Source organism: Vidua chalybeata, chromosome 13 (genome assembly GCF_026979565.1).
Source record: "Vidua chalybeata isolate OUT-0048 chromosome 13, bVidCha1 merged haplotype, whole genome shotgun sequence".
Classification (NCBI taxonomy): domain Eukaryota; kingdom Metazoa; phylum Chordata; class Aves; order Passeriformes; family Viduidae; genus Vidua; species Vidua chalybeata.
In genome coordinates this window covers 14,174,040-14,200,901 of record NC_071542.1, presented here as the reverse complement: position 1 = coordinate 14,200,901, position 26,862 = coordinate 14,174,040, and the positions used below count along the sequence as shown (strand labels likewise).

The 26,862-nt window shown below is 41.8% G+C and overlaps 1 protein-coding gene across 2 annotated transcripts in view; it reads left to right on the top strand.

Annotated features, from left to right (window-relative positions):
* Positions 1-26,862, top strand: part of AKAP13 (A-kinase anchoring protein 13) — a 188,671-nt gene that overhangs the window by 118,203 nt on the left and 43,606 nt on the right. Inside the window, exons 10-14 of one of the 2 annotated variants that reach the window (XM_053954395.1) lie at positions 8,541-8,622; positions 12,288-12,424; positions 18,865-19,211; positions 22,255-22,308; positions 25,575-25,637. In XM_053954395.1, the coding sequence (XP_053810370.1) occupies positions 8,541-8,622; positions 12,288-12,424; positions 18,865-19,211; positions 22,255-22,308; positions 25,575-25,637 (683 nt within the window). The remainder of the gene's footprint in view (positions 1-8,540; positions 8,623-12,287; positions 12,425-18,864; positions 19,212-22,254; positions 22,309-25,574; positions 25,638-26,862) is intronic. The other variant, XM_053954396.1, reaches the window with a different exon arrangement.

Sequence of the window (26,862 nt, the reverse complement as noted above, 5' to 3'; positions counted from 1 at the left end):
GCACAATCTTTTTCTTTATGAAGAATATCTGAATGCCTGGGTTGAAATACAATTCACTAGAATTATCCAGCTTCAGTGTTTCTGATGTCATCAGTTCCTTAAATTAGGTTTTGTTCAACAAAGCTTAGATTTTATAACAAAATGTGGCTCTTGTTAGTTCCAACTGGTATTTTCCTAATTGAGTTTCAGAACTGTGGGTTATACTGTCTGTTCCTGCAAATGACTCAGTGTCCATATATGTGTGCATGTGTGCACGCATTGCTGCTCCCAACATGGACTGTACAGTCTGCAGATGTTTAAAATAGGAGGGTGCTGGTGACAGCGACAGCTACGATCAACTCTAGCTCGATTTTCAGTCATCCTTCATGTTTTCTCTGGTTTCTATAATATAACTGGTAGATGAAATTGAATTTTGATGATCTAGGGATCCAAGCCAGCGCTTGAGTGCGTCAGTGGCAGATCATGTCTTGACGTTAATGGGAGCTGGATCAGGCCTTTAATGAGGGAGCTGGGGGTGGGGTTTCTGTTGGGTTTGGTTTTCATTAAAATACTGAAATAAAATTGTACCTTATCTAGGCCATTGTATTTTGGGGAGTTCAGAGGACAGGGTTTCTTAAATATTGAAAAGCAAGTACATGTCCTTAGAAAAAAAGCAAATCCAACACCTTAGAAAAAAGGAAACCCAAATCAGATCCATCAAGAGTGTTTGAGCTGATGAAATTTTAACAAGATACCTGCAAAGCACCAAACAACTTTCAATTTGGCTGCAGGTTGACTCAGACAAGCTGTCATTTCTTGAGCTTCATTTTAAGGTAGGGAACTCCGTAATCAAAGACGTGTTTAGGTTTAAAGGACCCTTAAGATCATCAAGGCCAGCCATTAACCCAGCACTGTCAAGTCCACCTTTAAACCATGTCCCTCAGTGCCATGTCTATGCATCTTTTAGATTCCTCCAGGGATGGTGACTCAGTTATGACATAGGAAAGAAAATCAGCTGCTGAAAAAGGACAATGGGAACAAGTGGTAAAGAAAGATCTTATGCCATTTTGGGTACTAAATGTTTATAGATGAGATTATTTGCATTGATTGCATCCATTCTTACATACAATCACAAAAGAACTTTTGATTCCTACCCATAATTTTGTTGTCTGAAAGGCCACTGTCTTGAGTCTCAAATTTTCCATGTTTAGATTGAGCCTGAAACAGTGGCTTGTGAAGTTATGAAAAAAATGAACCTCAGCAATTTTGAGGGTTGATGCACACAATTATTTTTGGCTTTAGCATAGTTTCTTCCTCCTCTCTACATATGAAAAGCAAGAGGCAGCAGGTTACCAGCAGTGTCCCAGTCCCTGTTGGAGATAGGACTTCATCCTAGGAAGAAATTCCTTACTGTGGGAGATGTGAGACGCTGGCAGAGCTTGTCCAGGAAACCCTGGAAGGGTTCAAATCAGGTTGGATGGTGATTATTGAGCAACCAGGGAAGTTGTCCCTGTCTATGGGAAAGGTGTTAGATTTGCATCATCTTCAAGTGCCTTCCAACCCAAACCATTCTATGATTCTGTGTCCTTTACTGGCTGCTGCAGCAATGCAAACTCAATGAACTTGGATCCCGTGCTTAGTGAATGCAGGGAAGCCTGGGTGATGCAGAAAAAATGACATAAAAAATTGCTGTCATTGTTCCTGCTGGGTTTGCATTGTAGCAGATGAGGGAGAAGTTGAGGGGTATGTGGGATGTCTGCTTCTCTGAACATTTTGCTGTGCTCTGAGCAGCTACGTGCAGGGTAAAGCAGTCTGTGCTATGTTACTGCAAGCCCAAAATGGGAAGTCTCAGTGTGCCCATGTGTGCCTTGGCGGCCCTGTCTCATTTTTATGTTGTGCCTGTTACCACAAATAAAACTACACGGACAGGATACAAAAACCATACTGGCTGGCACCTTGCAGATACATGTGAAGTCAGACAGGCGTTCCATGAGGATGAACAGGCAGTGCTTTGCAGTGTTACAAAGAACTGAGCTTGCTTTGGGAGTGGGAGACTGAGTAATCACAGCTGGGAATGTTTTCTAACAGTTTTTGCCTGTATCTGCATTTCACCTCCATATGTGAATGCTGAAGCTGTTAAGGGTAGGCATCAGGAGTAAATAAGCAATGAGGTTTGATTTTTTTGCTTTTCAGATGAACCAATCCCATTCAGCTTCTAGCTGAAGATCAGAACATTATTCATGGAATTAAAAACAGCATTAATAATTAATCAAGGTATTTTGAAATTAAAAGGACAGCACTATTAATTAGTTGTTCTGCTTTGTAGCTGCTCTGGTAGCTTTACTCCAGCACCAGGGAAGATTCTCTGATTGATCCCTGCCTACCTAAGGCAAAATGCCATTTACAGCATCCTAAGCTAAAAGTAGTCTGTGGAGAAGTCCCTGAATTAACTGTAACTAGGCTTCCTTACATTTTATGTTGAAGTTTTTCTTCTTTCCTTCTTTGGAGTTGTTCTGGGGGAAGGATATGCCCATCTGATGGGTATGTGGTGTTCATCAAACTTTGTGGGCCTAAAATGACTAATCTTTAATCCAACATCTGTCCATGCTGTTCTGATCATTGAAGGACAGAAGAAGTGTCTTTAGAATGATGTAGAGAGTTTTTGAGTTTTTCTGTTTGTGTCTCATGTAGAACTACAGCTGGGAGGGCAGCTTAAATGAAATTATTGTGTTTGCACATTAGACATATGCATGTTTGTGGGAATTTGGCTCCCATATTAGCTAAGAGATGGGGGTTTTGGGAAAGAAAATGCTGTTATTTTTGAAGCTTAATTAAAGTCTGTTGACTTTTAGTTTTGCTGGTGGAGGACATCGCAGTGCCAAGGGCTGGAAAACGTACTTGGGGCACACGTTCCTTTTCCCTGCTGGGACATTGCCAGGGGATAAATGCACTCTAGGAATTCAGTGTTGCTTTTGCACCATAAAGAGCTAATTTAGTCAGTCATGTAACATGTCCTGTGCTTGTAGGAGCCTTTTTGGTGAAATCCTTTAATATAGTTTTCTATAGCACTGCTGGTTTGTTACTATGAGAAAGGTCAGTTTGGACCTCCTTGAAGAAATGTTCTGATATGGTGTCACCAGTTCTGTGAAGGTAACAGACTCAGTGTAGCATATTCAGAGTGCTAGAAGAAAAAAAATCTTCATAGAAATAATTGCAGAAATGCAAGTGTTTTCCCTTTTGGCATACATTTGAGAATGTCTTCTGTGTTCTGCATCCACCTGTTGATATCATCCCCCAAAGCTAAGAAAATACACAGGGAGATTGCCAAAATCATTTAAAATACAAATAAATGTGGAACTTGCAAGCAAATTGATACGTCTGCTCTTAATATTGCCTGGTAAGATGATTGCCAAAGCAGTGATTGTTGCTCTTGATGTGATTTTTGTGTGTATGGAGTCTTTCTGCAGCAACAGATGTTGAGGGAAAACAGTGGAAATTCCTTCCCCAGATGCCCCATCCTTCATGCTCCTTTTCAAACTGTTTTGGAGGATCTTGAAAGGTAGTTTTTGTGAAGGGGGTAAATCAACTGTTGCTTTAGTTTCTAGTGCAGGAATTGCAAGCAACTGGATAATTTCATTGTAAATGGAATTGTAAAGTTAAAAGTTCATCAGCATAAACATTGGATTCCAGTTATGGGTACAAATTTCTTTAATCCTCTAGGTAATTTTCAGGATCGGGAAATTCCTATAAAATAATTACAATATGCATAGAACTTTAAGAAAAATCATTGTATCATTTCTGTTTATGAAAGAAATTAATTATAATTGAATTTAGAGTATTGCTTTTTTCTATTACCTTTTTAATTCTACAGTGGATATTTAAAATGGATATTGCTCAGTGTTGTGCAGAAGTACTTAATGATACACTAAGCAAGCTACAATTACTCTCCTAAATATTTTCCTATGAGCAGTAGTATCTGGTTTTAGCTGCAAGTAGATCATAGTCTGGAAGCTGGGGAAAATAAAAGGAGAAAAATGGAAACTTGCACATTTAGGACAAAGTTAAAATAATATGGAGGGAAGATGAATGTTCAGGGATCTACTAGGAAATGAAAGTTAAAGTCATCTGGTTCCTTGTGCTCTGGAGATGTTGATTTATATCACGACCAGCGAGGTTGACAAGTGCAAACTTTTGCAATAGCAAAAGATTTCCTGAAAGGTCAGTGTGTTCTCTTTATTGTGAAATGGAAGGCAAGAAGAGTTAAAATAAAACCAGAGGGAGAGAAAAAGAACTTTTCCACGCTGGAGATGTAGGAGAGGTACATAGGAGCCAGGCCCCAAGGTTCCTGTTCCTAGTGAGCCTGCACCACCTGGCTCTGCCCTAGATACTGCTGGAGTGTCTTTGAGAAGGAGGTCCTGAGCCTGGCTCTGTGGGCAGGCACCACACCGGAGTGGATTAGATAATTCCTTGTCCAAGACCAGGGGGAGAGGAAGGAAGAGCTTGGGAGTGGAGTTCAGGGTCATTCACAGTTCCTGTGGGACAGAGGACACCTCAGCCCAGGTGAGGAGTCACCTTGTCCAGCACTGTCCTTTTCTTATGCATTAAGTCACATCACGTTTCAAGTTCAGAGTCTGCAGGAAGATGTCCCCAAGAGTCAGGAAATACCTGTCTATGCCCAGAAAGAGCACTGGAACCGTCTGCTGCTCGCAGCTCCAGCTGATGTCCTAAAGGCCTCTGAACATTTAGCCTGCTGGTGGTTCACAGGCAAACAGAAAATCCTGCAGGATTCAGTCTTTGGTGCCTGGGGACATGCTTCTATGATTCATTCTGTGTCTGAGCTGCAGATAAACACATTCAGGCTTCTGTATGGAAAAATAGCTGGTTCTCTCCTGGCATTTCTTCAAAAGCTGTGTATTGAAACTCTGTTCCCAGAGGCTGTTTCATATTCCCTCTGCCACTGGAACAGCACTGCACCCTCTGCTCCCGCTGCAAAGATTTGGGATGCCTGGAATCAATGAACTATAATCAGTGTGGGCAAGCAAGAAAGCGTGGGGCTTTTATCATCTTCTGTGGCCACCAGCCTGTGGTCCTGTCATTGGGCTTCTCTCAGCAAAACAAGAAACTGGGGGGGGGGGTGAAAAGAGGGGAATTTTCTCCCATGCAATGCAGACATGTCTGCAAAATCCCAAGACAACTTCATTTCACATTTCTCCATACTGCTACATTCTCCAGCTCCTGATGTTCAGGTGCTTTTATGAAGACAATTTCCTCTCCAGCTCTTACTGTGTGTACCTGTAGTCACTAGTCCTGAGTAAATATAAGCAGAATTCAGGTGCTGAGGAGGGATCCCAGTACTCAGTGTTGGGCTGTGGGTAGTGGGGTTTGTGTTCTGAGTATCTGTGGACCACCCAGTTCCCTGAGAGCACGCAGTAAACCTCCCTCAAAGCCTGTCTGGGCTTGTTTTGGCCTAGGGAATACTTGTATATAGTAGTGATTTCCTTTGTTTTTGTTTTGATGGTGATTATTATTTTTCCTGAATTAGGGCTACTGAGATAAATATTTAATTTCTAATGTTGTATTTTGTACATAATGAAGTATATCTGAAGCAGCACCTTAAACCTCAGTGTTACTCTCTCATTACCTTTTTTTAATAGAGAAAAGCAGACGTTTTCAATACTTGGCAAAGCCACAGGGCTGAGGAGAAAGCTGGCTGGGAAATTGGAAAAATGCTCAAATCTTTTTTGAAAAAATGCCAATGTCTATAATGCATTTTCAGTGAATGACTCAATTGGTTCTATTAAAGGAAAATATATAATGTTAATTCAGCCTAATATGGCTTATTCAACAGACAGCTTGAATTTCTTCCTATTTTGCTTTCTTACTGATAATTATTGAATGGGATGTTTAATTATTGATTTCCAGTAGTGGATACCAAGATAAATCAGGAGCAGTTCCTTTGAATTTGATGGTGACTTGTTTAAAATTAAGAAGGGTCAGACTCTTCTTAAGGAGGAAGAAGGGAGGTGCAAGTCAGTCAGAAGGAGACAGAATTTGACTTTGTGTCTGAAACAGGTCATTCCTTCATTTGTGTGGACTTGAGCACATTTGCATTTGTCCTTCTATGCATATGCAGCCTCAACCTCTAGATTTGCCTTTAATAAAAATACAGGAAAGTGTGGTGCAAATTTATTCTGCTTTGTCTGGAGAGAAAAGAATAATATCATGATATTTATTGACTTTGCAGTCATAAAGTGGTATTTATTGACTTTGCAGCTCCTTTAAGACTAAAATAAGAATAAATTCTGCAGTTAAATTTAGATGCTAAGATTAGATACCGCAAAGCCTCGCTGAGAACAGGGAGTGTCTTCTGTTGAAAGACTCAGAACGTGACCCAGTGTCCATTGAACAGTTAAAATGCAACATCCTTGTGTTACTTTGGGAAGCAAAAAGCACATTGTTTTGAAGTTTTGTTTACAAATCCTTTTTCAGATTGAAGACTGCTTCTCTTTTCCTTGCTGCCTCTCATTTAATATAGATGTATCATATGTAAAAGGGAGAAAATGGTTACACATATGTCTGGAACACTGGGATCTTAGATGTGTGTGCATAAAGGAGTGTGATGGGATCTTGGGTGAATATCCGTATAATGCAGTCAGGGAGTAAGAGCTACAAAGTGTGCATCATCATCCTTAAGGAAAATACCCTGCAAAATTCCATGGAGGTGGGAGGGACATCCAGGTGGGATGTGTCCTGAGGTCACCTCAAGACCTGACTCCAGTAGAGATCAGCATCTCCTTCACCTCTGGTGTGAGACTCCTGTTCATTTTTACCCTCTCAGAACTTCTCCGTTCTTCCCTGTCTCTGTCAGCAAGAGCTGCTGACTGGGGAAGGTCATGGCATCCTCTCCACTGGAGGATTTTAGGGCCACGTTGGATTAGGACCTCTCAGATGATAATTGAGCCTAACTTGGCGTGGCAGGCAGGGACTAGCTGACCTGTCAAAGGCCCTTCCAACCCCATTTTGTCATCAAGTATGGAGGAGGACAAAACCTGAGGAAGAAAAATGTGCTGTAGCAAGTAGCTGCCAGGCCTGGGGGAGTGCAGGGTTGCCTGTACGGTGTGGAGAGCAGGAGGTGCTGGCAGGAGCCCCTCGGGTGACGGGCAGGGGACGCAGCCAGAGCGGGGAGGAGCCAGCCAAGGACTGCAGTAACACATTCCATTATCTCAGCGAGAGAGGAAACAAGGACGTGGGTCATTAGTCAAAGCAGCACATCAGGTCAAGGGTAGGAGAGGCTTGGTTTTAATTTATTTTAAAAAAATAAATAATAAGAAGGCGAAACCAGTGCATTTCATAACCTAGGAGAAAGGAGAACATTGAGGGGATGGGAATACGGCAAGGGGCTGCAAAAATAGAGCAGGATCATGGAGGAGATTTGGACATTGGTCAGAGTAAAAATTTGCTATTTGAAAGGGAGGAAAGGCAATTATTTCAGGAGATAAAAGGAAAGCCAGAGAGAGGGTAGGAGAAGTACTTGACATAAAAAATCAGGCTAAGTCATCCAGTTCAGTAGCTTTCTTTCAGCTACAACTTAACATGTGAGATCCTGTGTGTTGAGATAGGTCAGGAGGGGAAGTAGCTTCTGGGTTTTGTGGTGTGGGACAGGTGAGATTTGCATGCATTTGACAGTAAGTCAAGGCATTTGGCTCAAAGAAATGGCAGAGAGACTAAAGGGACTTCAGAGTCTGCCAGCTGCAGACTAAAGTGATGGGAAGTGAATGCTGGATGAGCCAAGGATTGTGGATAGTCCAGCAGACTTCTGAGTCAAAATGTTGGACAACACAACCCGAGTGAGGAAGATGAAAGCACAGGCAGAGGGAGAAGGAGGCTGAGAACAGATCAGTCATCCTTGCTGAAAGACTGGGAGTCATGGAAAGGGTGAAGGACGGGGTGAAGTGATAAGGGCTGATGTTGAAATAAACCATGTGATGTGTCTTAGTGTCAAAATGGGCGTTTCTATCATCATTATTTCAGTTAATGCAAGCCCAAAGTGCTTCTGGTTCTCACCATGACCTGGGCACTTCCCAAGCCCCCAATTCCACATCACCAGAGCGCTTTGCTATCTCTGAGCTAATTATCTGTGCAGCAGTATGGGTGGTAAGGAATTTCTATTCTGTAGGTTGTGAACTGAGGCACAAAGCAGAAGAGTATTTTCTCGCAGTCCTGCTACAAGTGGAGGTGGGACTTGAAGCCAAGGTTATCCAGTCCTCTACTAGTAGCTTAAACACTGACTCATCCTCCCTCTGATCTCCTTCCTTGAGCAGGAGCCACCTTCAAATCAAACTTTCCATGGAGAAATAAAGGGTTTTGGCATATTCTGATGGTTTGTTTAGTGATGCAAAAAAGAATAAAATCGTATGTTACTTTTGACATTTTTATTATTGGGAAAAAATTAAGCCATAACTCTGTATCTGCTGGCTGATGCAGAGGGATATTGGAGAAGAGACTAACAGGGGTGGTAGTGAGAGTGGCCTTTCTCTGATGTGCTGTGATGTGTTTTCCAGATAAACCGTGGGAGCTGGTGTCCACTGGAGCCATGTCCCGACCCCTCCGGGCTGGAGCGCAAGCGCACGCGGGAGTCTCCAGGTGAGCCCTGTGCTGAGGGCAGCTCCACACCAGCAGCCCTCCTCCTCACCTTTTCTATCCCTCCTTTCCTCCCTGCTTTTGACATCCTGGCCTGGATGGGAAAACACATAAATTAAAGAAACTGTGTAATGGCTGTGCTGTGAGTCATTGTTAGCACATGGCTGCAGCACCTGACTAGCAGGGAGCTGTGTAGTGTGTCACCATGTCAAATAACTCTGCATTTCAAGTGCTTCAGTATTTTGATTTTTTCCCCCCACTTTTTTTTTCTAAATAAACTTGAAAGATACTGCGAGGAGTGCCCAGATATGGTTTCTAGCTAAAAGGATAATACCATAAAAGAAAAAAGCCAGAAATTTGAACTCCTAAATCCATATTTAAACCCAAATGAGTGCCTTGAGATTTTTATTTTTTTTTTTTCTCCCCCTCTGAAAGTTGCCATGATTCCAGGCTCAGGAAGCAGGAAGGCTGTTCAGAGCATGGTTCCCACACCCTGCCCACCAGCTGTGCCAAGCTCCCATCCCAGCCCTGCGTGCTGGCTGGTGCTTTCTGGCTCTTCCACTGGGACAGAAAATCTAGTCTGGGCAAGCTTCAAAGAAGGGTTGGTGTCCAAGATAAGAAAAAAAGCATTTCCTTTCACTGGATTATGCATGTTTGAAACAAACAGAGTAATTTATCAGGGCCCTGAATAGGGACTTTGCTTAGGCTGCTCATGGAGAGGAGGCTTCTTGCCCTGCTGTCCTTATGAGTAGTGGTCTCATCCAAATCTCCTTCAATTTATCTGAGACTTGAAAGAAAATGACTGAGTGTCAGTGTGAAATTTAAACTCAGTCTTTCAGATTGTAGGCTAAGAAAGGATAGTGTGGGTTAGTGACCTGAGGGGTTTATCCTAAATAGAAGTTCTAGCTCACTCAAAGTTCACTAAGTGCTTTTTTATTAAAAACAAACAAACAAACAAATATACTGCCCTTTTTAGAAAAGTCATTAACAGCAATAGCTGTTTCAAGAGTGTTTACACAAGAGAACCTGTGATAATGCTATGTCTTTTCTTTACTAATTGTATCTGTGAATCCTTTGCCTCTTGGTGCAGTATTTTTATCCTTCAGGCAATAGTTATTGCAAACCGTTTGTCTGCTAAACTACAGGGACTCATTTGACTTGCCAAATATCTAATCACATATTCCTATGGATCACTATCAGTTGCACACCTATTAATTATCTAATGCAATATTACACTATCGAAACATAATATTAACTATGTAATTAGGTAGCTGTATATACAAATTTATATTAATAATTATAGTAATACATGTCTGTAACACACGCATAAAGACATAGTTTTTTAAGTAAATGTGCTCTCCAGATGGACTGAAGCAGCAGAAGGATCTCAGGTTATGCAAGTTCTGGCCTTTCTAGAAATAATATTGTTACTGCACAGGCATCCTCCTGCTGCTCTGTGGTGCTGGGCAGCGTAGAGAGGGCAAGAAAAATCTGGCAACACTTAACAGCAATAAAACCACAAGCTGTCAGTGTGGCTGGCTTAAAAATACAGTACTTGATAAGGAATTAGGCCTTTTTCATCTGCTGAAATGACATGCAGGGACAGAGACCTCAGATCTTAGAAGGTAACTCCAGAAATCGGAGCTTCTCATTTTCTGTCGATGCTTTTGAAATTAGATGTGCAGAGGAGTGTAGCAGATACATAGTTATCAGCATGGAATTGAAGGGCTCAGCCCTGGCTTGGAGGACACAAGAGTTTGAAAACTGTACAGAAGATATTCCTTGGAAATGTTCTTCTTAAAGCTTCTTCACTGTATTTTTTTGCCTTTATATTATTCACAGAATTGTTGCCAGGGGTGCGAGACACAGAGCCTGGCTTTGTGCAGTGACTGTGCAATTCAAAACAAACCCAGTGAACTGAGAAAAGGGGAGGGAGAAAATGGAGAAAATATGCACAACTCTGACCAAAAGTAAAGGAGAGTGTAGGGAAGAGAGGGCTTGGGAATGAGTTTCTCAGCACAAATGAGCTGAGGTGTGTGAAGGGGTCCCCATCACCCTGCTCCTCATCCTTCTTCCTCTCTGCCCCATCTCCTCTGCCCCTGGCAGGCTCCTCCCGAGGAGGCTTTGCTGCCTCTCGTGCTTTATCCTCAGGGTGAGGTATCTGAGCTGTCCCCACTGATTTTCCAGTGGAACGTGGCTGGAGCCCCTTTGTTTTTCAGTCTGGGCTGTGGACATGCTGTGCTGGCTGCCAGCTGGATGAACAGCACCTGGCCCACGTCCCCACAGCCGCTCCGTCTCTTCTTTCCCTTCATTCCCCCCCTTCTTCTCTCCCCCTCAGTGATGGAAAAGCAGTTCAGATTTTCCAGGTTTACTGAAAGGGGAACAGGAGCAGCTGCAGCATCCAATAAGTGCTTTTCCAATTCTCCACAGTGTGGAAATTCCTCTGTGGGGTAATGGGGTTTCTGACTGGCTTCAACTCCCCCTGCCCCAAATGGGGTCAGCCCCACCACTATCAAAGTAATGTTCTTTTCTCCACAAGTGGAGTCACTGCCATCAGTTGGGATGTGGCCAAGGTGTTCCATAGCTGCTGTCAGGCACAGATTAAGGATGGGGAAGGCAAAGAGGTGACCTTAAGCTACCAAACCTGTCATCCTTTCAGTGATGTTTAAACTTGATGTCACCAAGGATGCAGTTAGTGAGATATAATTTAAGAGTGAACTAATATTTTATTGCCCTGGCTCTTCTCCAGACAGCTGAGCACATTTTGGATCTCTTTAGTTAGAGGTGCAAAATAGCACCTTTCTTAAAAAAAAAAAAAAAAAAAAATCCAAACTAATAATTAGAAAATACTTTGAACTGGGAAATTTGAGTGTACAATTTTTGCCAAAATTAGAATTTATACTTTTGCCTGAAGGGTGAACAAATAAAATATGTACAGGCATTTCTCAGGCAAATACTTGCTTGTCAAAGGTTTTGGAAAGAGGGCTTTTGCAGGGCTGCAGTCTAGTTCTGTACTCCTGATTAACCCAGTGCAAACAGCTGGAAGCATTTGAGAAAAAAAGAGATGCAACATGCTTATATTTCAATGTCAGGAGTTACAAAAGCTGAGACTTTTTTAAAAAAGCACTTAATTTTTGAATCTTGAAAAAGTAAAGCTTGAAATGGAATTGACACTAGTGCTTTTTCAGTAAGTAGTGTAGAAGAGATTAAATAATTGTCCAAATATGCACTAGAAGCACCTTGGCTTTTAGAGGGAATTGATTCTTTGAGAAAGAAAGCAAATATTGACAAGTTATATTTTTATATTTATTGAATATGAATCTAATTTTTCATTTGTTGCAATAGGTAGGAAACATCCCACATGCACTGTATAGGATACCTCATATGTAGTATATTTATCAGCACCTCAAGCTATAAGTGTTTACAGCTGTTTCATGCAGAATTTCAGTTTGCACCATGTACTTCAGTGATGCACTTAAAGGAGTTTTAAACTCTGGAATGAATCATTTGAGAATTCACAGGCAGTTTTGAGAGGTGAACAAATGTATAAAGCTCTATTTGTAAAGCTGTGTGTTTTAAATCCCGGAATTCTCTGAGAGAATGCAAGTGTGATGTATGGACGCTGCAGAAAGCCTCAGGTTGTGACTCTCTGTGCTTTGCTCCTGCAGAATGTGAGAACTTCTTGGAGGATGGGCTGAGCAGCGTCTGTGCCTCGTCACAGGGTGGTCTTAAAAGAGAGTCTGGGAGTGAGTCTGACCTCTTCCCCTTGCCTGGTGATGGGATGGAAGACCTTGTCTTTGGGAAGGTAAGAAAGCCTGTTTGGGATATGGTTAAAAAAGCCCCTGATAAACCCTCACAGCACACACAGATCATCTTGGTTTCACTGGTGAGTTGGAAACATGGAAGTGATTATCCTGGAATCAAATAGATGGGAAGGATCTGGTCTCCTTCTCGGATGCAGCAACATGAGGGATGTATTTACTTGCAGCAGAATTCCAAAAGCTGTGCAGCCCCCAATGATTAAAAAAAATGGAAGTAATTTTGTCTGTACAAAAGTAAATCAGGCACCAGAGGAAGAGTTGAAAAGGTGGATTTTCTTGCAAGGTCATTAGGGATTGCACAGACTATATGAAATCCATCTTTAACTCATGTAACAAAGAGCTTTTCTCCAGTAAACTCTGACCTTTGTGCTGATACCTTCAGATTTATATGCTGTAATTCTCAGAGGAGCCAGTGTTTTTCTGTAAATTCAGTGTCATAGGAAGGAAACACTCATTCTAAATACTTCAGGCCAATTCCAGGGAATAGTTTTGTTGCCTAGGCGACATACCTCTAATGCCTGTTTGCGTGCAAGTAGAACGAAAGTGTTTTCAAGTTTGCTTAAAATCAACAACAGAAGTCATTGCTAACCTTAGTCATCCCTGTACCCTTTGTGTTGCTGAGGAGGAATGGGAGAGACCTGAGAGACAGAGCTGGCCTCCTAAGCAGAGGATGTGCCTCCCTTTTGGCATCAGTCTTTTGCATCTACGTCAGAGCAGCCTGAATTTGTTCAGGGGGTCATTAGGTTTTTACTCTTGAAGAATTGTCTTGCTGGTAATTTGTACTCTTCTTGGCATAAGCAGATGATGAAAAAGCACCCAGAAAGAATATAGTGATGTAGAATCAAAAGGGATGTGACCCTTCTTTAGAGCAGCCATCACTGTGGTCTCCATGAAATCCCACTCTCTGGTTCAGCTGCCGCTCACAGGTTTGAGCAGGCACAGCTTCTGCTCTGAAAAATGTAACTCTCAGAGTAGCTTTCACACTGGCTTTCCAAGAAATGTATTGATTGAAACAGAATTCTGTTTGCTGAAATCAAATCAGATGGTGGTGAATATTTTCCAGCAGGATGGGAAACACCACAGCCCAGGCTAAGTGATCTCATGTGCTATAAATGAGCAGTAAAGTCATCCTTAATGCACGTGGTAGGGCACAGAGCTCACCAGCCTCGCCCTTTCCCATCCTACTGTCAAAAGCATCTGGGGCCCTGGACTGTCAGAGCACAAGGCTGTTTGGCAGAGCAGGCTGTCTTCAGTTCCCTTGTGTAGAGTGACACGGACTGTGACAGGCAGCTGCCATTTGAGCCTGATTTAATGCTTGTATGGGAAAGTGTGGGAGAAGAGTGCACTGGGAACACAGCAAATTTTGTATTATAGAGAATTTTAGCTTTTCCCCTTTCTTATGTGGAAAGTTTCCTTCTTCAAATAGGAGAAAGAAAGATTAAATGTACCCAGAGTGGGTAGTGCAGTGTAGCAGGGGTGCCACAGGGAAGGGAGGAGATGGTGGGGAAAGCAGGGCTTCAGTTGCCAGTGGAGAGAGGGCAGAGGCAGGAATTCTTTTCTTTGTAGAAAGGGAATTCCTTAATTTAGTAGCCTTTGCATTGTTCTCATTATGCAGTGGGTTGCAGACTTTGTCTTCAAATGCCTTCAAAAGGTTCCTGAGTTGAGTTTAGGAAGTTATTCAAAACTAATCTCAACCTCATTTGCTTTGTCTTTGTTTTCCTGACCAATTTGATTCCTTGTCTCCTTTCTCAGGATTTATCTGAGTATTTTTTTCTACAGTTGAAGTTATTTCTAAAGGACCAGAAAAACTAATTTAGAATTGTGAGCTTGTTTCTTACTTAAATCTTTTTTGGTTCAACAGTACTGAATCCAGGTGGTAGAAATGCAAATTATAGATATTTTTAATGACCACCAAAATAAATGGTGACTATGATCTTTTGTCCGAAAAATAGTGTAAGGTGCTTGTCTTGGCTGTAGTTGATTATTTATAAACCTATGAAATAGTTTCTGTATCAAAGTGGGAAGAGACAGAATATGTTTATGAACAAAAAGAGGATCTCAAACGTTTCGGTGTCATGGTGATTATTGTTATTACTAGTTCTGTTCTTGTTTCCTCTTTCTGTGGAGCAAGAGCTGAGCTTTTGTCTTCTAGAATTGTTTGCTTTTTATTTATTTACTGTAGAAATAACTCCTTCTTTTAATGCATTAAAATAAACGTGGGGAAGACAAGTTGCTGTCTGTGCAAGGTCTTTGGGCTGCTTTCACTTGAAATGCATTGACTGAAGGCTCTGGTTCTGTCCCAGGAACATGAAGAATTGGGATCTGTGGGGTCTCAAAATCTGCAGGTTCTTTACCCTATCCCTGGTGTTCGGTGTGTGCTCCTCTCCCATCTCCTTCCCTTCTCCTGTGCTTGTTTCATTTCTTTCTCTCTCTAAAAGTCATGTGCTGAGCTGTGGAACATGAGCCATCAGTACTAAAACCTACCCCTTTTTTCAGACTATACAAGCTATCACTGAGATTCAGAAGTTGCTTCCAAGTCTATGGCTTCAGCAAAATGTTTATTTTTTTCTTTTTCACGTCAGCACTTCATTCCCATGTTCTCATCATCCTGCTTTTCCCTCTCTGTCCCAGACAACCATCTGGGCAGGCTTTGCAGCATCCTCCTTCTGGGATGATTAATGCTGCATAAGGTCATTTCTCACAATCATCTGGCAACATCCTGGGGTGGAGCCCATACGCTTTGCTCTTCTTAACTTTCAACCAGCCACCAAAGTCCAGCATGACTGGGAAGCTTTTTAATGTGCCTCTTGGGAAATGATTCAGATGAAGGGAGTCAGGAACGCACAGATCATTGTCAAAGGAAGGGGTTGCAACTCAGAGTCTTGAATATTGTTTATTTTCTGCCTTTGTTTTGGTTTGCTCAAAGAAAATACACAAATACATAAATCTTTTGCATTTTTTTTTTAAGTTGTTGTATATCTTAAAAAAAAAAGCAAACAAAAAAAAACCCCAACAGCTGTGAAAAAAAACCCCAAAAAACAAACAAACAAACAAAACCAAAAAACCAAACCCAAAGGAATAAAAATTTTAAGGGAAAAGCTTTCACGTCCACTCCAAATCATAGAAGTTATGATAAATAATTAATAGAAGGCCACTTCTATTGAGGTTAATTTTAGGGAACCTGGAACCATAGGCAAACTCAAATTTAAAAAATACTCTGCTGGATTATATATCAAGCCAGCTAAAGGTGTTGACTCCTTTAGTGGAATGGTATTTCAAATAAACTTCAGGATTCCAATGTTTAATTTTTTTCATCTTCTTTTTTAAAATACTCTTGTGTCTCAGCACTTTGCATGTTGTCATCATGGAAATGATTGAAAGAACCTTTGAATTCCCCTTATCAAGACCTCCTACAGTGGAGGGATTTAGTTGAAGAAGATATCTTATACCCCTACCATCCCAGTGATTTCTGTTATTCATGCAGAAGTACATGTGTTCTTTCTCAGAATACTCACTTTTACATCTTATCTTATTTTTTCTTAGAAGCTTCTCAGCAAATACTTAGGGCAAAGAAAATGCCTATTAGCAAACGTCTGTAAATGCTCTTTTTGGCCACAGTTTATGGTCACAGTTAAGTCCTGAATTCATTGAGGTGCAATCCAGCACACCTAACTTGAAGAAAATTATTATTTCTGTAATGTTTCCTTTTTTCTGTAAGATTAGAATGCATTCTGTTCTGCAAACATTGTATTTTCTTACTCAAATAGGATTAAACAGCAATGCATATTTACTGGCCAGATAGCTAATTTTTTGCAGTGGTGACTACAATATAGATGTTTCAGCTGTGTCAGCCACACTTGGCATTTTTCAGACAGAGTCGTCTTTCATAGTAATTCTTTTCCTTTGTTAAAAAAAAACAAAACATTGAAATGACGACAGAATATTTTTAGAAGAATAAGCATGGGCCACAAGTTCAAGGGAATTGTTCATTGTGTTCTGTTGTCAGTCAAATGCTCAAGGTAAAACTTAAAATGGATCAAATGTATTTCCCTTTTTTCAAACGTCTCCTTGAACTGCATTTTGTGATAAAAGCTCTAAATCTTCCTTGTTAGGGAAGTGGGTTTTGTTGTGTATTTCAAACTGCACCAGTATTCTTGTCTGGGAAATAAAAATTCCTTTTTACTTTAATTCCTCTCTATTTAATTTGGTGTTCTGCACTATTGTTTCTAGATATGCATCCAGATTGGAAGTTTCTGACCTGTCCCATACTTCACACAGCTGATGGGGTCAAGTCAGTCCTCTCCTCTCCTGCTCTGCTGCCCCAATCCCAGAATCACTGAATGGTTTGAGTTGGAAGGGACCTTAAAGCTCATCTTGTTCCAACCCCCTGCCATGGGCAGGGACACCTTCCACTAGACCAGGTTACTCCAAAGCCCCATCCAGTCTGATCTAATGTCTGACAGTATTTTTCTCTCTTAGAAAAGTGGCAGACTGTTTCCTCCACTGTAGGAGTGTTATCCATGTAATGACTACTTGATTTGTCTGTATATAAGCAATTCAGTAAGCTCTCATCATGACTCACACAAATATCAGATTATCTTGAATACTGCTGAACATCATCAAAAACTTCTCAGGGCTTCCATTTCAGCTCTTTTTTCTTTAAACCTCAGCTTCCTATTCAAATGTATCAAATCCAATAGTTCACTAGTCTACAGAACATAGTTTTCTGAAATTCACTATTCATATTTGACATACCTTAACATGAAGTGAATGCTTTTGGAGGGATGTATTTTTAGTGTGGTTTTTAATGCTTTGTGTTTAAAAGGTTCTTGTATTTTTGGTGTTGTGCTGTGGATGCTGTCCTTTTTTTTTTTTTTCCTTTGTTTTCCTTTGATGGATGTGAGAAGGGAAGCAGTGTGACAGCATTTAGTTAAACCACCTCAGGAACATTATTGTATACCTGTTACATTGGACTAAGAGTGAAAAATAGCTAAGCTTGAAACAGGGCTTCTCTCTGAATCATGAAATATTCGATTAGAAGATATTTTGAATATCTCAGGGTTTTTTTGTTCAGTTAAATAAAAAACTTATAGCTTATAGTGTGTGCCCCTCAAATAGAGCACAGAAAACAAAAGTCTCTGGACTGTTTAACACCACTCCTGCTCATCCTTCCCTCCATGTGGTCTGATGCCCATCTTTCCCTTCCAAGAACAGGATTTTGCATCCAGTTGTCTTCTGCCAAATGCCTGCTGACAGGCTGCAGCCCCTGGAGCACTCAGCTCCTGCCCAGCCCCCTGAGCCCACTGTGTGAGGACAATTAACCACCAGGGCTTTGCTGACTGCTCTGTGGTGTATGGCCTGACAGAGCACTCTGCCTGTTATTATTTTAAATGATACAGCACAGGGCTTTGCAGCAGGATAAATTGAAACTTCCTTCAGGGCAAACACCATTTCAGACTGGAGGTGATGTCAGAGAGGTGCTTGTGGTTTTTATAGTGGCCCCAGGGAATGAGGGCTCTTCTGGGGCTGTATGGTCAGCATGTGGCCTTTGGCCAGAGAGAACCAGTTTGGCTTCTACATACTGCTTTTGGAGCAAACTAAACCCAAAAATTACAGTATGACTCAAATACAGGGCGGCTGTTCCTGTAGAACAATATTTTTCAATGACAGTTGGATTTAAAAAATGCTGCAAACCCTGGTATTAGCTTTCTGCTTAATGGAAAGTAGCTGGGGACGGAGACTTATGCTTATATTTTTTTTCTGTCTGTTTTCTGCTGCTGAGTAATTCTCCCTTTTGTGTTGCATGGTGCAGTGGAACAGTGTGTTGCCCTTGAGCTCTACAAACCCATCCCAGCCCCACAGGAGAGGCTGGAGTTTGTCATCAGGAGTTGTGATAAGCCCCTTCCCCATTACTTGCTCTCGGTAAACCTTTGGCAGTTTTATGGCACCTTGATTGATAACAGGTTTAGCCAGAAATAGTGAGAGGAACAGGATTTGCTGTGCAAGATGAAATATAGAACTGGGGATAGGAAGGCAAGCAGAAGATCTGAGTTGGGAGCCTGGGTACTGGCAGCCAGGGACTTGTGGGGTGGAAGAGATCACTCTGCAGAGCATTTCAGCCTCTTTTGAAACCAGAGCAAAAAGTCTCAGTTCTATGATGGTTAATTTGCCTTATACCACCAACTAAGAAATTTCTCAGCTCCTGTGAAATTAAGAATATTTGCATGTATTTAAAATGTTAAACGTATTCACTTCATTGGAAGTGTTCAGGGCCAGGCTGGATGGGTCTTTGAACAGCCTGATCTAGTGAACAATGTCCTTGCCCACAGCAGGGGTGTTGGACTAGCTGATCTTTAGAGGTCCCTTCCAACCCAAACCAGTCCATGATTCTACTTTAACTTACTTTTAATTTTCCTTACCCCAGCAGCCTGAAGAGGAGCAGTCTGCGTGCGATGTCACCAGCTCCAGCTCCTCTGCAGACGACACCATGTCCCTGGAGAGGAACTCATCCCTGGGCAGCGACACGTCCCTCCCCTTCCCACCCGTGGGGAGCTTCGCCCAGCCCAAGGACAGGCACAGCCTGGATGGCAGCTGCACCAACGTGGTGTCCTCAGAGGGAGGAGAGAAGGAAGAGGAGCTGGACAGCATCACGGACGTGCCCACTCCTTCCTCCGTCCTGCGCAGCTCCATGCGGCCGCTGTCTCCTTTCCGCCGGCACAGCTGGGGGCCAGGCAAGAATGCCACCAACGAGGCAGAAATCAATCAGAGGAGGTGAGTGAAGAGCTGCTTTCATTTACTCTGCACCCACTCATGCATATTTATCTGAGCTTTAAACCTGGCGTGATAAAACTGAAGAGTTTATCACGTCACTTTTGATTATTTCTTTTCCATTTTGAAGAGGTTAAGACAATCTCCTAATGTATGTTTGTTTATTCTTAAATTGACTTTCAGGATTAAAGTGCTTAATACCTACAGTATGCTTGAGCTGTCCAGAGTAAATGGAATTACCTCGGGACAGGTCTTCCATTAGAACTGTCACCACCCCTTTCTGTACAAAGGAATTACTGGAGTGTTAAATCTCACTGACCACAGAATAAACATGACCATCATTGCTCTGATTGTATTAAGGGATAACACAGGCACTGGGGTTTAAAAATATTCTGTGGAAGCTCTTCATAATGGTGAGATGGCTCCCTCTCAGTCTCTCATGGACAATAAGTTCCACCTAACTCATCACTGATGTCCGTGGTGTTGTTCAGGAAGATTCAAAAGAGAAGTTTTCCCATCTGTTCTTTCAGAAGGTACAAGGGGCAGAGGTGTATGAGCCATGTGAGTGTGTCCACACTGGTGCCAAGTGACTGTGGGAAGAAAAGTTGCTCATTTCCCCATTTCAGTGGGAAGAAGATGAAATAAATGAAGGTGCACACCAAAAAGTAGTAATTGGTGTGAGGTTCCCTGCCATGCCCTGCACTGTTCAGCATTTGGGCTGCAGGATGCTTGGGGCCAAACCCTGTGTATTCTGAGCCCAGTGGAGGTTTGGCCTGTGTTTTTAATGTGCTTTAATGCTCTCAGAGCAGGAATGGCCAGTTGCTTTAGCAGGGTCAGGGTGCCATATCCTCCTACAGCTCACAGAGGCTGCAGGCCCAGGTGTGCAGGGCAGTGCCACTCTCTGGCTGCCTGTTGTGTCCTCATGGCAAATGTTCTGCTGTTTACAGAAACAGAGGCATTGCTTGTGGGGCTGGATGGAATTAAATTAAAACTGGCCACTCACAATGGGTTCCTGAAAATTCTGACCCCTTTGGATAATCCAGGGAGAGGCAGCAGCCTCCTATCAGGAATGTATGCATCCTTTACACACAGCAGCTGTGGCTGTCACTAAAGGAATAACACCTTCAGGTTTTAAAGTCAATGTTGAAAACCATTCAGGATTTTCTAAGTGACATACAGTGAAAGATTTTTGTTGTTTTTAACACTGTCACCTTTTTTGGGCTTCATTCCTGGTCTTCAGGTAATATTTAAATAAGTTAAGAAATCCCCATAAATTTTTAAAAGTGGCAAAAGAGTCAGCATACCTGCAGGTTTATGACAGAATGAGTCCATAAGCTCATGAACTCATTTGAGGAGATTTATTTTTAAGTGTAGCGCCTGATGCATAAGGATTTGTGAGGGTGATAAACTGCATAGCTGGCAGTCACTGCTAACACTGAACAGATGGGGTTAAATTCTCCTCCATCACACTTTGGAGGCTGTTTCTGGTATGGGGAAATACATTCGTTGTAAGTGTAAGAAAATCTGAGTTAAAGGAATAGTAATTCTTGTCATATGTTCTCACATACAGCTGCAGCTGCATAAGGATAGCTGTCATGTAGGGTAGTTAGAAAAGCTGGGTGGGTCTGTGGTGCTGATTAGATTCATGTTTGTTTTTATGCTTCTTTTAGAAAGGAATTTGGATTATTTGCTGTGTTGTTTTGTTCTTTTCTTTGTTCTTTTCATATGTGGCTGTTGTGATGTTGAGGCTCTTGTTGCTTAGTGAGAAAAAACAAATACTGAGAAAGTGAAGTGCTAACAAGTGACTTTCACTCAAATCAGTTAAATTTGGAGTGTTTGCTTATTCATTTATTTCACATGCAGTAGGTGCTTTTCCAGTAGAAGGGGAAAAGTCCTTATTGTAACTTGACTTTTGCAAACCTTTGAAGTGGAGTAACACTGAGCACAAGCCTTGGCTGAGGTTTGTCCTGCTGATGGGCAGGATCTGTGCTGCTCCCACCACCCTTTGTGCTCCCTCCCCTCCTCTGGGCACCCATGGCACTTCTCTGCTCTGTAGGTGAGCAGCTTGCACTCACTACATGAGGAGAATAACCAAATAAAGTGTAATTGCCACCAAAACCAGCTCAAGGATCAGAACTGGGCTGTGCAGCCAGGAGGAGGAATGGGGTGACAGAGTGCACCATCAGCTGAGCTCTGAGAGGTGCTTCGTGCCCCAGCAAGAGCTTGCAGCTTCCATCCACACCAAAAATAGTCCAGACCTTGATGACAAAGATAGCTTAGTCAAGCTTAGATACAGGACCCAAAAAGCCTACAGAAAAATAATCAGCCTTTTGTAAAATTTGGTCTTTTCCACTGTTATGTGTTTTCTGTTTGTAAGAGGGATGAGTATAAAAATTTGTTCACAGAAAAGATCAGGAAAAAAAATAATAGTCTTAAATGAAAATGTGAAAAGATGCTCAGTTCCCCTTCGCTTCCCATCTTTCCTCAAATGCACTTCACAGATAATCCTCATGTCTGCATTTTGCTGTTAAAAATACAAAGAAAACCAACAAAGCTGCACAAAAGGATGTTCATCCTTCAGTTAATTCCTGACATTCATAGCAGATTTGCAATGCCTGTCTTTCAACAATGCTGCAGTGTGTGTCAAATATCCAGGCTGGGGAAAGGAACACCCTCATGTTTCATTGATGGATTAAGCACTGCAGAACTGGAGCTGGTGTTAATCACTGTTGCTAACAGCTTCTGTCAAAGTGTTTGGCCTTATCTAAACTTTAAACTGACCTGGCTTTGGCAGCAGCAAAGTTGCAACATGGTCAATACCTGTGCAGCCTTCTTTTTGTACAAAATAAAACCAACCAAACCCCAAATTTGTTTGTAGAAGAGAGGAGGAACACAGAGACTCATTGCTTCCTTTCACGTTCCATTTTGTGTTTTCCCTGTACGTCCATTCCCTCTGTCTGTGAGTTGGGGATATTAATCCTTTAGCTGCCATTTGTTAATTTTTTTTCATTCAAGCTGCTGACCATTCTCCATGATTCATTTTCAGTTCAATGCGAATTCTGGGGGATGGTATAAAGAAGCCTCCCATTCATAGGAGAAGGTACAAAGCCAACTAATGTGACTAACTGTTTTGTGTTTGAATGTCTACTAACTCTATCCTCTCATGTTAGTAAACCTGTAGTACCTCTGGAAGTGTTGGCATTGGAGCTGTGCATCCCACCTAGCTGCTTTCTCTCTCCAGTCTGACCCAGGGCAGGTTTTGTGCGCCACAGAGCACATGCTGTTTTCTCCAGGATATTATTTTAATAATGAAGAGAAATCTCAGATATTATTTTGTTGGCCTTTGCCACATATAAGATTTGGAGTTGGTTAAAATAGTGGTTTACCTGGGAGCATGTGTGTGATTTGGATTTAAGGCACATCAGAGACTCCTGGCAAGACTTGCAGGAGGGGCAGCAGGGGGAGGGGATGGGTCAGACACAATCTCAGAGTTGGAGAACACTCTGCAGATCTGCAGCTGGTTGAATTAAATGGCTTTAAATTTTGCTCTTTTGATGGTTCTATAACCGTCTTCCTAAAAAATAGAAAATAGGGTGTGTTTTTCTCTTTACTTCCATATGTTTTTCCTCTCTATAACAAACTTTCAGTTTCTCATCCATCCCACAGATATGCAGTTCCACTCATGTAACCTTTGCATTGACTATTAGTATATAAAAGAGGATACTTAATTTTTGACACATCAGGTGTGGACTGTCCACACTTAGACATTTTAGGCTAAAGAAAGAGAAGCTCAACATCTGCCCTTCAAGCTTGTCTTCTGGCTGAACTGGTTGTCGTCAAGCTTGAACTTCTGGTTCAAGCTTGTCTCACCTCCCATAGCTGGCTACCTCCCCTCCTGTGCCAGGTTAACTGGGGATTTCACTCCACTTGAAATATGGATGGGGTGTTGTGTGTGTAAACAAGCTACCACATTCCCACATGTGAAAAGAATGTTACCATGATGTTACGACCAAAAAAATCACTGTGCCTCACCATGCATCAGCATCAATGAACCCTAGCAGCACTGTACAGTTCAAAAGAACACTCTTAAAAAAGATCTAAAAAAAAAAAAAGGCACAGGAAAGAGCATGCTTTTTAAAGCATGTTCTTCTAAGAAGCCACTTCATTTGCAGCACTGCAGGAAGCAGTGCAGTGCTTCTGTGTCTTCTCAGCTCATGCAAATGATCCTATTTTTATCAGTATTCTCTTAAAGCTCCTCTGTAGGAGCTGTGTTAGTATTTAGAGTCAAAATATCCTGAAACGCTGAGCTTACATATAGAATAAGGAAAATGTTTAGAATACCTGGTCATATCTGAAATGTGTGATAATCCTTTCATAAACATACAGTGAAAGTAACATACAGTTACTTTTCTTAGTTTTTCTGGTCTCTAAACCATTTTGGAATAATCCTCTCTAACTACACTTGTGGAGCAGGAGCCTGAAACTGATTCCAGCTGATTCCTTCTCTGAGATCTCAACACTTCCAGGGGTCTTCCTACATATGTAGGGCTCTTCTTCTTCCCTCCCTCTAGTTTTCTATTTCCCTCCCCTCAGTTTTAGCATTTGGAATCATCTCCATAACATGGCAGTGGTCAGGAATAGAGGCATCTTTTAAAGTCTAGTGTAAACATTACATGATTAATGAGGAGAATCTTCTTTCCTTCAGCTGAAAAGGACCGCACAAAAATGAGTGGCTTTGGATAGCAAGGTGACATAAGGTTATCTCAAAGGGTCCACCAAGCTCAGTGCTCTTGTGGCCACAAGCAGATGGCCTGGGGAATCATGTGTGACAGCTTCCTTGGGATGCTTTCTCTGCTGCCCCTGAGCAGGTCTGAGTGACCCACTGGGAGGCTGAACCCAGGCCTGAGAGTGCAGGCTGTGTGTGATGGAGATGGATTTCCTGTGGCCCGGACTTGGTTCCTCCGTGATTTCACACAAGTATTTTAGTCCCTGCCATCCCCCACTAATACTTAAACATCTGCCATTGGGGTTGAAGTGGGTGAGGATGGTGAAGTACTTGGAAATACTGGCATGTTATGAGAAGGAATGTTTTCATGAAGAATGTTTATAGTACTGTGCTGTGAGCTCCTGGTGAAGCACACCTTTGGGGTGCAAAGCTTTGGGTGTATCCTCACCCAGTTAACATCCTTTATAAAACAGGCAGCAATTACCTGAACTCTGTCATTGAACACCTTTCCAGATTGTTTCCAATTGCCAAACCCTTCCAGAATGTTTCCAGTGTTGCAGTGTGTGTGGAAACAATATGAGATGGCATGACATGATGCATTCAGTGGGTTTAAATCTTCGTCTGTGCCCTCAGAGGCTTCTGGCACTCACAGTTCCCTGTCCAGGAAGGTTTAAATTTGTTCTGCCCTTTTCATAGGCTCCTGTCATGGAGCAAAGCATGCTCTGGCCATGTCCCCTCCTTGCATGGATCTCAGACCAGGACCTGGGAGCAGGACTAGTGCTTATGCAAAATTCCCTTCAGACAATGTATGCTTCCTGAACAGCTTTTTCAGGATTTAGGGATCATATAAATGTCATAGCTGACAAGAAGATGGATTTCTCTGTTTCTGCAAAACCAGCAATTGGGCCATGAGCTAACAGAGAAAAATAACAAAAGCAGTCTAAAATAACAACCAAAATATTTGCATTCTGTATTTGCATTTCTTATGTCTTTCATGATACAACTTTGGGACTTTTTGGGGGAATGGGAGCTGAAAGGTTTTTCAGTTAGAAGCACTCTTGATTTAATCCCAAGTCAATAGTAAGATTAGCCTGTTTTTTTCTTCCAGCCTCTTTCACTGACTGGCTGTGCAGCATTTAAGAATGTGTCTTTCTCCTTCTTTTTCCAAGTGTAGCCTGAGGTTATTAATATTTCTATGGAGGGGACTTACACTGTGAAATATCTGTAAGGGATTGTTTTTCTGATTTGAGAATGAGATTTCCCAGGAAAATACTAATAATTACTAACACAATGGCTGTGTGTGACTACTTACAAATTGGCTTTGGTATGTTTTAGCCTTGTTTTTCCCAAAAACCTCTCTCCCCTCAAGGAGTACTTTTTCCAGTACATTGTATACTCACTGATGGGGTCATTTTGGGGGAAGCATGGGCTGTCCTGCTCCCTGTTCAGTGGTACCGTCAGGCATTTGGGGCACTGTGGTGTGTTTGTGCAACCAGACGTGTGCTACTGCATTATTTCTGAGTTTGTTGGGGTTTTTTTTAAGATATGTGAGAGTGAGAGTCTTTTAACGTTCCCCATGTTCCATAACAACCTGATAATCACTGCCCTTTTCCTTTCTTTGCCTCTTTTGCTGTTCCTAGTTTGAGCTGGTGTCCCTCAGGCGTACAGTACATTGCCATGGGTCCTGACTTTACTTGTAGAAGGTATGGTATGAATAAATGTGCAGCAGCACAGGAGCTCTGCAAGCACCCTGTCATCAGCTTCTCGTGCATCGCCTCCTCCACTGCTGCTCTGGCTGAAGCGTGCACGTGTTTGTTTGCTTGGTCTGCTTTTCCAGCAATTACTCTTGGGAGTGGATCCTCAGAGCTGGGCTGCAGGTGGAGGTGGTGGCTGCTTTCCACTGGCCTCTGGCAGTAAAGAAGCTGCACTGTTGGGTTGAGCTGCTCTGCTCCGTGATGACTTCAAGCCGTGTTTTTTTCTGCAACAGTGATCAGAATGATAATTGTGACGGCCAAAGAATCAAAACAAGATTAAATATGATTCAGCACTTTCTGTACCAGATCAGTCTCATATTCACACAGACTTGCTCTCTGTAAATTTAAAGATCTAGGCTTTTCTTCAAGGAGACTAAATGTGTAAAACTTTCCCTGAAAAAAACAATCTGATCACCACGGATGAAAATTTCCCAGGCTCCTAAGTTTGCATCTTCTGTAGAAAGTCCCAGCGCTGAGATTGATGTTTGCAGGTCACATCTTTACCCAATATTGTTTGGAAGCCAGTCCCCCAGATTTTATGACTTTATAGCTTTACTCTGGCAGTTTTTGCTGGTTGTGGGTAGAGCTATTAAAACTCTTTTTCTGAAGAGTAGATATTGAGAAGTAAACCTGCCCTTCATGGACAGTTAATTATGTTTGGTGTATATATGCCAATCAGCAAATTACAGACCAGTATCACTGATAACTCTTTTATAAGCTAATATTTGCAGGTTTTAGCTAGTTTGGTCACAAGTATATGATTTTTTTTTTTTTTGTCTACTGTGTAGCATCATTGTTGCCACCTTGGAATGTAAAAAAGAGCTTTTCTTCTGTCATAAATAATCAGTAGAAATGGGACTGATTTCTACTTACAGGTGTTTTAGAATAAACTTTTAAATGCCTACTATTGATACGTGTTGATTAGTCACAATCTTCCTAAAGCAGATTAAATTATAAATGCTTCAACCAGTCTTTTTTTTTTCTCATTAATTACCATGAAAAAAGGTTTTTAAATTACTAAATCTTCTTATTCATGGTTTATTGCAGTTTTTGCTTTCAAGGTGCATATTTATGAGCCGTTTAATGCTTCTGAGGGACTGCAGAACATTAATCACTGCTAAGCAAGTCTCCCTGAATTTAAAGCTCCTCTGGTTGTTTAAATCATCTGTACAGC